Source organism: Arachis duranensis, chromosome 9 (assembly GCF_000817695.3).
Source record: "Arachis duranensis cultivar V14167 chromosome 9, aradu.V14167.gnm2.J7QH, whole genome shotgun sequence".
In the NCBI taxonomy this organism is placed as follows: domain Eukaryota; kingdom Viridiplantae; phylum Streptophyta; class Magnoliopsida; order Fabales; family Fabaceae; genus Arachis; species Arachis duranensis.
Window position 1 is genome coordinate 80,743,697 of NC_029780.3, and position 10,181 is coordinate 80,753,877.

A 10,181-nucleotide genomic window follows, 5' to 3' on the forward strand; every position below is an offset into this window, starting at 1 on the left:
AGGTGCATTGCGACATTTCATTCACTAACTGAGGTACAGTGTGATTCTACAAAAGTGGTCGTATTCGGTCTTCCTTTTAAATTAATTTCTTGGATTGGTGTAAAACCATCTATACACTATTTGAAGAATATAAGTTAGAAACTCATGAGAATATAATTTAAAATCATCTTCTGTTTTTAGTTTATACGTCCAGGTTTCTGCTTCCAAGAATTTGTAAGTTCTGGACCATTTTTGTTTGTTCTGTTTGAACTCGTTCTGTTTTCAATGTACAATCCCAAATTTCCGAAACAATTATGGTGACTGGTGGCAATGTTTTCTCTTTTTATGGGACTGATATGCTTACATATGTTGAGGATTTAGTGAAGTAAATCATGCAACAGATAGTATGTGCTATTGTATTTGTGTTAGAACTTTAATTGCGGATTATCTGGATTTCATGTGATCTGTTCTCTAGTTATCTTTTTAGTTTTCTAATATGGTTGGTCCCTGCCAGGCCGTTGCTGATATAATTCGTACAACCTTGGGACCTAGATCGATGTTAAAAATGCTGCTTGATGCTGGGGGTGGTCAGTATTTTCTCCTTCATAATACTTTTTAACTTGATGCTATTTACGATTCTTCCATGTCATGATAACTTTCATCTTTAAATTATTTTTTAACATAACGATATTGAGCATTCTTTGAAGTAATACTCTTCCCTGATATTATTAATTTCTTCTATTTGTTTTTAGTATAACTGTTCATTTGCAATCTTGGATTTTGTTTCTACATATTTGTCTGATAGCCATTCTTTTTCCTCAACTAATAGGAATTGTGGTGACAAATGATGGAAATGCTATCTTGCGTGAATTAGATGTTGCTCACCCAGCTGCAAAGGTATGAATTACCTCTCTAACTTTACTTCATTGATATTTGCTTGCATTCTGAGAAGAATTTTATGAAAACACGGTTTTCTGTATATGCAAAGATATTTAGGTTTCAGTTACAGCTTGGTTTGAAATTTCTAATACTGCACTCTTATTTGCAATGCTGCAGTCTATGATTGAATTGAGTCGTACCCAAGATGAAGAAGTGGGAGATGGAACAACATCTGTCATCATTCTTGGTATATCTTATGTATTTTGTTTTCTTATTCCTTTTCTCAAATAATGATTTTTCACCTAGTGGGAAAAGATCCTGTTTTTGTAAGAAATTCTCACCTGGTGCTTTACTTCATGCGGATCCATTCTACCATTACTCTTTTAACTGTTGATATTGTTATGAATTGAGACTCGAAGGAGTGAAGGACAGTTGTTGCACATCTTTGTTTACTTTATTTCTGTATGGTTGAGTAACAAGTCATGATTGGTGAATTCCATATTTTGTTGTTCATCTTAAAATCTCATTTGATTTATTGAGCAATACTTCCTCATTTTCTCCACATACTTTATATGTTTAATATATTTACAGCTGGTGAGATGCTTCATGTTGCTGAAGCTTTCATTGAGAAGAATTATCACCCCACAGTCATTTGCCGAGGTAATTATAGTTGCTTCTGGATCTTTTCCAACAGTTGCTATTGTATTTGATGACTCCATCACTTTGTGATCTGCAGCTTACAACAAAGCTCTGGAGGATGCCATTGCTGTTCTTGACAAAATTGCAATGCCTATTGATACTAAAGATAGTAAGTATTGCTGCCACATATTTATCTATTTATTTTGTTTGTTCCAGTTTCTTACCAATTACACTTTCCACAAATTACATTGTTTACTTTTGTTGATTTGGTGAGTTTGTGACTTGTTACTATCTGAGTATGATGTATGCTCAACAGATGCCATTACCATTTTGAAGTTATTTTGTCTGATACTCTGATACAATTGATCTATATTATTTCTGTAATCCCCTACATGTAGTCTCATGTTTACACATTCTTCATGTGGATAAAACTGCAGGATCCACAATGCTGGGGCTAGTTAAAAGCTGCATAGGTACCAAATTCACTAGTCAATTTGGGGATTTAATTGCTGTGAGTATACATTATTCTTTCTGCTAGATTCTTAAGTTTGTTGTCTTCCCCCATCCACCTTATATATCTTTTTATTTGTTGGCTGGATCTTTCTTGCTTATGGATAGTTTTTAAAGCCATCAATAAACGGGCATAATACTTTCAGTGTTAGTTGAAGGGAAATTGTGAAGCATAAGTTTCTTCAGCCATGAATGAACCTATAAAAATTCATTTGTTATTTTGATCAATACAACTTTTTTGTTCATGTTGTAATTTGAGCATATTGTCTAGAGGCTGAATTATTTTTGTCAGCATATACACAAGATGTAGGTTGAGTTATCTTTGTATAATTAGGTTGGAATATGGAGTAATTGGGATGACTCATGTGTGCATAGCTATAAGTATACATTATTAATATTCAGGTGCATGCAAATGTAGCAAACAAGAAGTCTTGGAAATTATTCCCGTCTTTTTGCTCTTGACTTCACCTTTTTAATTTGCTTCGAGTTAATGTTATTAAAACCTTATGATACTGTGAACTCAAATAATTTTTTCATGACTTTAAACGTCTGGATAATAATTCTATATCTGTTTGGTTAATTTCCAGGATTTAGCTATTGATGCTACTACCACAGTGGGTGTTGATCTTGGCAAAGGCTTGAGAGATGTAGATATAAAAAATTATATTAAGGTTGAGAAGGTCCCTGGTGGGCAGCTGGAGGATTCCAAAGTTCTTAAAGGAGTTATGATAAACAAAGATGTGGTTGCCCCTGGCAAAATGAGGAGAAAAATTGTTAACCCACGCATCATCCTTCTTGACAGTCCCCTTGAGTATAAAAAGGGTGAAAACCAAACAAATGCTGAACTTCTCCGAGAAGAAGACTGGAGTCTCTTGTTGAAGATGGAAGAAGAATACATTCAGGAGCTTTGCATGCAAATATTGAAGTTTAAACCTGATTTAGTGATTACAGAGAAGGGCCTTAGTGATTTGGCATGCCATTATCTTAGCAAGCATGGAGTGAGTGCTATCAGAAGGCTGAGGAAAACTGATAATAATAGAATTGCAAAAGCATGTGGTGCTGTTATTGTGAACAGACCAGATGAATTACAGGAATCTGATGTTGGTACTGGCGCGGGGTTATTTGAAGTAAAGAAAATCGGAGATGAGTTTTTTGCATTTATTGTTGAATGCAAAGACCCTAAAGCTTGTACTGTACTATTGAGGGGAGCTAGTAAGGATCTCTTGAATGAAGTTGAAAGAAACTTACAGGTATGCTTGTTGATTGGCACTGAGAACCTGTAGATTTGGTAACTGCTTCCTAAATGATGTTTTCATGACAGGATGCTATGTCTGTTGCAAGGAATATAATAAAAAACCCAAATCTTGTTCCTGGAGGTGGTGCTACCGAGTTGACTGTATCAGCGACTTTGAAGCAGAAGAGTTCATCAGTTCAAGGAATAGAGAAGGTGAGTGTAATCTTGCTCCTGCCCTTAAGTTCTATGGTAGGCTTTTTTTATCGTCCCGTAGCTGTAGTTTAATCTGGTTTTAACTTACGAATTCTTGTTGACTCAGTGGCCCTATGAAGCAGCTGCCATTGCTTTTGAGGCTATACCTCGTACTTTGGCACAAAATTGTGGAATTAACGTCATCAGGACTATGACTGCACTACAAGGAAAAGTAAGAACTTTCGAAATTTCATTTCTAGATGATTTTTTTGTTGATCATGTCTAATTTTGTGTTTTGGAATATAGCATGCGAATGGAGAGAATGCGTGGGTTGGCATAGATGGAAATACTGGTGCCATCACTGACATGAAAGAAGCTAAGGTGCATTAATTTTCTTTAATTCGACATATTCCGAAAACAACCAATAACCATTTCCCAACCAATGTTAGTCTTATCATATTAGAATTATGTCCGACAGGCTTAAGTTATTTCACTCCCGAATAGAGAAGACAATACCTACTCAATTTTTCCCTTTGCTTTTCACGAGCATCTATACTAGATTTGCATTATGTACATATATACATCATTTCAAGTGATTTACAGATACAGCATGTGAATGAGCTCTGAATTGTTTTTTCTTAATATGATCTTAGATCTGGGATGCATACAACGTGAAGGCACAAACATTTAAGACTGCAATCGAAGCTGCTTGCATGCTTCTCCGGATTGACGATGTAGTGAGTGGAATCAAGAAGAGGCAGGCCCCTGGAGCAGGCCAGGGTCCTTCGAAGCCTAAGGTTGAGACTGAGGCAGATGCCGATGGCGAGCAAATTCTACCTGACTGAGAACATGACTAAGCTGACGGTGCTTTTTTGACATATAGAGTTGAACCTTTGTTAGGTCTTGCTGAACTTTTCACTCTAGTCTCTTGTTAAGTTTTGAGTTCTTGATTTGGAGCTTGCTTTGTACCTTTAATGTTTTGCTAGGGTAAATTCAGACCGTTTCTCATCATCCATACAATATTTGGTTCTACAATGATTGTTCATTGTTGAGATTTTTTGCAAATGCCACTGGAAAATTTTCGCTTTCATTGCTTAGAAAAGGCATTTCTTTTTGTATGCAAATACAGTGTTTATTGAGAGTCGTATTCAGTTTTTTTTAGTTTCATTTTAATCGGTTGACTTGGGTCATTTGCTAAGTTGGAAAACTTTACCAGTTAATTACTTCCTATTTCCTTTTTTTTTTTGTCATAACTCTGCACCACATAATCATTTACACTTTCGCATCACCATATAATTATTCACACCTCGGCATTATGGATCTCGAGGAAACTTATAGAATGATGCAACGTGCCTAAATATTCTTATACAAATAACTTATAAATATTGTATATATATAAAATATACAACTCTTATTCCTCTTACACAATTATAATGACAAAGGCTAGGAAAAAAAATTACGGTAACTTACTCTTTGATTAGAAAAATACTAGTTATATATAAACCCTGTAAATTTACAAGTAGCAGGATTGAAAGAATAATTAATGCAATGTTGTTAAACCTTAATAAATTTACAGGCTCCTCACCGAGATGGTATACTCTTAATCTTTAAAGATACTGGCTCTAAGTGATTTAGGTCTAGTAATTAAGCTATTTTTGAAAAAATAATTTAACTAATAAATGATTATATTAAAAATAACTTATAAAATAAGTTATTTTGTATTTGAATTTTTAATTTTAAAAGTACTTATTTTTATAAAAATGTGATAAAAAGTAGTAGTATTATGAGAGAAGTTATTTTTTTAACTTCTCTATAAACTTTTAAATAGCTTCTTAAAAAGCTGCAATTTGATTTTGAAAATTGCACCAAACATTAATACTATTATTTTTCATAAGTCCAAAGCTAAAAAAAATTACTTTTAAAGCTTCCCAAACGACCCTTAATGATTTCAAAGCAATTCAAACTTTAAGAACAAGAAAGCGATACTCTATTTTTGCTTCACAACAATGGGTACTTAATACATCTACAATATCTTTCACTAACGGTGTATTAACCTCAAATTTTTTAGGAACGCCCTCTCTATACCTTGAAGCATTCCTAGTTTCAAGAACTAAGAGTTGTCCAACTTTTTCTTTACATTAATAGCAATAGAGTAGATTATTACAAAAGAAATTCTATTGAACCAAATTATGTGTGGGTGACTATCAAATTTGTGTAAATAATCTTCGTAAATTTATAAAAATTTATATGAATCAATATGACAGCTAGTAAATGAGTTTGGTTATGATAAATGACTTCAATGCCTCTCCCAAATCTTAAAAACGTTACAAGTTTAGTGGTAAACTGGTAATGGACCATTTTCTAACCCTAATTCTTATTTTTATGTTAATTTGAAAAATAAAAAGATACTACTACATAAAATACAAAATATACTCGCGTGGTGATAACCTTTATTTATATATATATATCAAGCCCATGTAACGCAAGTGCATGCAGTCATGCACCGGTAGCTATAGATTAATGGATCATCGCAAACTCAATAAAATAACAAAATAGAGCATGACACATACAATTAATTAAAGCCAAAATTCTTGATTGAATTAAGTGTTTATAATTTAGACGACACACTATGACCAAGTTGTTCCACAAAAGGAAAAATAGAAAAATATCACAAAAGCTATCACCAAAACTTTAATACCTTGGCACTAAATAAGCAGAACACTACGGTATGCAAAGTGGCTACAGTTTTATCACTCATACATAACTATCAATGAGAGATTTCCTCATCTCATTCGCAATTGCATTGGGCTGTGCTTCTCTCAGCTTGAAAACACTCTCAATCACGGACAGTTCCGTTGCCGTCGTATCTGACCCGCAAAATGCTGTCCAGTCATTTACTGTCATGCCGGCTGCTATTACTTCACTGCCACGGTTGACAGTCCCAGCCACCAAGGGCACCTGAAGAAGGGTCGAAAGCTCATCCAAGTCTTCAATTGAAGTATGTGGGTGAACCTGAACCAAGGGTACGGTCATATTCATATATAGCAATGTTGTACACATATCTAAGTTACAATTTTGAAGAGAACATCTTGTGCTTACCAAACCACCCCTGTTTGATAAGGCGCAGTAACTGCCAACAAGAATGTTGCCCGCGATAGTTTGCCTGAAAACTTCTACTCCAAGAACATCTGCAATTAACTCCTCAGTTTCCTGAACACCAATTTCAACGTAAATACTAAAGCATGGTAAAATCATGTGAAGAAGTGTCTATACAATCTTAAATATGTATCAAGGATTAGCATAGATAGGAGAGAGAAAAAGCTACAAGCTATAACAAGACAATCTACCTTGTCGAGATCGGTGTGTGCGAGGGCAACATGGTCATTACATGCTATACAATTTCCCAGAGCCGATAATCTTTCATCTACGCGTTGAACAACAACTTGATCGGGTAAACTATTCCTCAAATGTTGAAGTTCTTCAGCAACAGCCGTGGCAAAAACGATCAAGTACGATGAGTCAGTACAATATCATGACGAGCATACTTGAACAATGGATATGCCATATATGAGAAAAATGCTACTAAGAAACAATCCAAGACAAGTAAACTGATACAACCACGGCAAACATCAAGAATAATTTTGGAAACAATGTTTATAACAATTCCAGATGCTTGGAATCAACAAGATAGGTAGCCTGTAATTTGGCAGCTTGTTTGGTATTGCTTTAGTTGTTCACTTACAACTATTGAGAAATCTTAGAAATAGTTCTTATGATATGGGTAATTGATAACTATCTTACCTGTGCTAACAAAACAGAACTCAACACATCACTGCTCAAATGCTAAACAACATTCTAAAAAGTTCCTGTGGATAATGTTGTAGTGGTTCAGGAGCATAATCCCTCACGAGACTGTTAAAGTGGTGGAAAATTAATAGTTTTATGTGAGGGTTATGCACTTAAATCACTACAATATTGTTTGATCGTTTCCAAAAATCAATTTTGGAAATCATGGATCTACGAGACATCAGAACATTCCAAAATTGCACACTAGAGAATTAACTTATAATCAACTCCCACACTACAAAACATGGAGATATGTAACATGCAAGATAACCAAAATCACTAGTTAGTAGAAACTTGTATACAGCTTTGTTTTCCGTTAAAAGATAATCTCCAACCATCTATGGTTCCGAAAAATAAATGCCACCTTAGTTTGACAACACTATCGAAAAAGAACACAGATTACTTTAGTGATAAAAATAGGTATGGTGAATTTTAATTTCTCCTCTTGAAAGAGGGTGTAGCACCAAGCACCAAGATGTTTTGACAAGATACAACACAACAACCAAATCGCATCTAACAACACTAAGGATACAAATTAACATGCAACCATGGCATTGAAATCAAATACACTAAGAATAAAATTAACATGAACCATATTAATCAGAAAATCAAAAAATTAAGAAAAACCTTGGTCTGTAGTGGTATGGGGCAAGAGAAGACCATTCTTGTTTCCTGCACACCAAAAGAAAGTCCAGTTAATGAGAGGTCTAAAATGCAATAATCAATTAATAGAAGAAACTAAGGTAACCATCTCTTGCTTGTTTTTCTAGAAGGGGAAAAATTGTAGTCATTCTTATCAGTATTTCGATAGTTCAAGACTTCACAATTTAAAGATTGATATTAATTGAGATTTGACAAGCCAAGAGAAAAACTTTACCAACACAAAGACGACCAATGATACGAGTTCCACCAATGGAGGTTTTGACAACAGGGATAACATCTGCTAACTCAGCCTCAAAGGCACTGCATGAAAAGACACATCAATTTATTCATCAAGAGATCCACTTTTACAATCTCAACAAGGTCAAAAATAACTTGAATCCACCGGGAAATATGTATATTTTCACTAATCCAAAAAGAATGGAACCTGTAGAAATTTTCGGAACCCCCAATGGCAACCAAACAGTAGGCATTGGTAAGTTTTGAGAAGACTCCAACTTCACAATTATTCTCAAACTGAAGTCCTGCAGGAAATCAATATCCATCAAGTACAATGTCATATCTAAGATAAACACATAATTTCCCATTAAAGTTGACCCTAAAATAATGTGTTGATGATCAAAGCGGTAACTGATATGATCAAACTATATACAAAATGAACGAATAAACACAAGTGAAAATGTAATGACTCATCACTTACTAGTTGCCATGACAGAGATGAGAAAAATCTTTGCCCAACTGCAGCTAAGAATCTGTAGCAATAATATCTAGTTAGGTTTAAATGAAAAATAAAGCAATAAATAATAGCAATATGCACCTAAATGTAATCCAAAAACATATAGTGGAAGCCCTTTCTTTCTTCCTTTCCCTTTTTCTTTTGTTAACGTTGATGATCACAAGTCCTAGTATCCAAGAGCTTAACACTAGAACAACAACAACTACTGATGATTTTATTTCATATCAGCTACTTGAACTAGAGACCAAACCAATCCAACAAGATCAACAAGCTTGTATTGAATAGCAGCTGGAACACCCATTCACAAATTAAACCTACTACTAAGCACCAACCACCAGATATTCATATCTCATATACATAAAGTTCAAATGAAAAATAATCCATTCACAAACATAGGGAAGAAGAAGAAGAAGAACAACAACCAGGCTCTGATTATCTAGCTATAACAAAACAAAAAAATATTATAACTTCACACTTGAAGCTCGAAAATAAGCAAAGAAGAGCGCATGGGTGGTTATGGTTTACCTAAACAGTGGAAGGTGGCAGAAGAGGTGGAGGGTAGGGCACCGCTATTGGGTACTTGGTATTTGGTATTTGATTTTTGATTTTTGATTTTTTAATTGCGAACCCCATAGCTATTTAAGGACTTTGTTTAGACATCTTTATCTTTCATAAAAGAAGATTTTTTTCAATAAAAAAATCTTATTTTTTAATAATTTTTTTTATTATTTTTAAGTGTATTTAATAAATTTTTAATAGTAGAAATAAAATACTAAAAAAAATAAAAAATATCTTTTTTAAAAAACTGTAATTTATATCTTTTTTTTAAAAGATCTATCTTTTATAAAAAAATTTAATAAATAAATAAATAACCGAAATTTAACCAGGGTTCAATCGGTTTAATTAAATATTAAATAAAATTATTAAAAATTTAATATATAAATTTATAACTAAAAAAAAATAAAAACATACGTAAATGACAGCACATAATATTTTATCACCAAAAAAACATTAACAAATAAATTTTTATCTAAACGAAGACACTTATCATTATAAATCATAATCACCAGTAAGTGTTCCAATATTATTTCAGAAACAGCAACAAATCATAATCATCACAAAATTTAACAAAACAGCAACAACATTATTCCAGAAAATCAGCCACAAACACAATTCCAAAAAATTAGCAACAACATAATAACAAAATTATTTTAGAAAATTTAACAAAAAAAACTATCAACCATCATCCATCAAAATTTTTAGAAAATTTAACAAAAAAATGAATAAATACAGAAGAATCAGCAACTCAGAATCAGTAAAACTAACAAAATCAACAACTTTGCTTACGGCGGCAAGAAAGGAAGGAAAGTAACGGCGATGGAGGAAGGAAAGTGAGCTCGGACAGAGAGAAGGAGACTCGAAGACAGAGGCTTGACGAGAGAGAGAGGGAGAGGGCTCGACGACGAGGACGGATACACGAGTTCAGGACGGCCGACGACAATGAGG

General features: G+C 33.8%; 2 protein-coding genes across 2 annotated transcripts in view; one reads left to right on the plus strand and one right to left on the minus strand.

Annotated features, from left to right (window-relative positions):
* The window catches only part of LOC107466009 (T-complex protein 1 subunit gamma), a gene marked incomplete in the record, with an annotated part of 5,465 nt that extends 967 nt beyond the window's left edge, over nucleotides 1-4,498 (plus strand). Inside the window, 11 exon segments of the mRNA XM_021130291.2 lie at nucleotides 494-566; nucleotides 809-876; nucleotides 1,036-1,105; nucleotides 1,450-1,518; nucleotides 1,595-1,666; nucleotides 1,935-2,008; nucleotides 2,595-3,257; nucleotides 3,329-3,454; nucleotides 3,561-3,665; nucleotides 3,740-3,814; nucleotides 4,087-4,498. Of these exon segments, the coding sequence (XP_020985950.1) occupies nucleotides 494-566; nucleotides 809-876; nucleotides 1,036-1,105; nucleotides 1,450-1,518; nucleotides 1,595-1,666; nucleotides 1,935-2,008; nucleotides 2,595-3,257; nucleotides 3,329-3,454; nucleotides 3,561-3,665; nucleotides 3,740-3,814; nucleotides 4,087-4,278 (1,587 nt within the window).
* A 1,507-nt stretch (nucleotides 4,499-6,005) lies between these two features.
* On the minus strand, nucleotides 6,006-9,307 carry LOC107466012 (eukaryotic translation initiation factor 6-2). Its single transcript, XM_052254793.1, has 8 exons — nucleotides 9,201-9,307; nucleotides 8,640-8,691; nucleotides 8,367-8,463; nucleotides 8,157-8,242; nucleotides 7,907-7,951; nucleotides 6,781-6,911; nucleotides 6,533-6,643; nucleotides 6,006-6,445 (listed from the first exon to the last, which is right to left on the minus strand). The coding sequence occupies exons 2-8, from the start codon at nucleotides 8,647-8,649 to the stop codon at nucleotides 6,188-6,190; spliced, it is 738 nt and encodes a 245-aa protein (XP_052110753.1). The 5' UTR covers nucleotides 8,650-8,691; nucleotides 9,201-9,307; the 3' UTR covers nucleotides 6,006-6,187.
* Nucleotides 9,308-10,181: the final 874 nt, after the last annotated feature.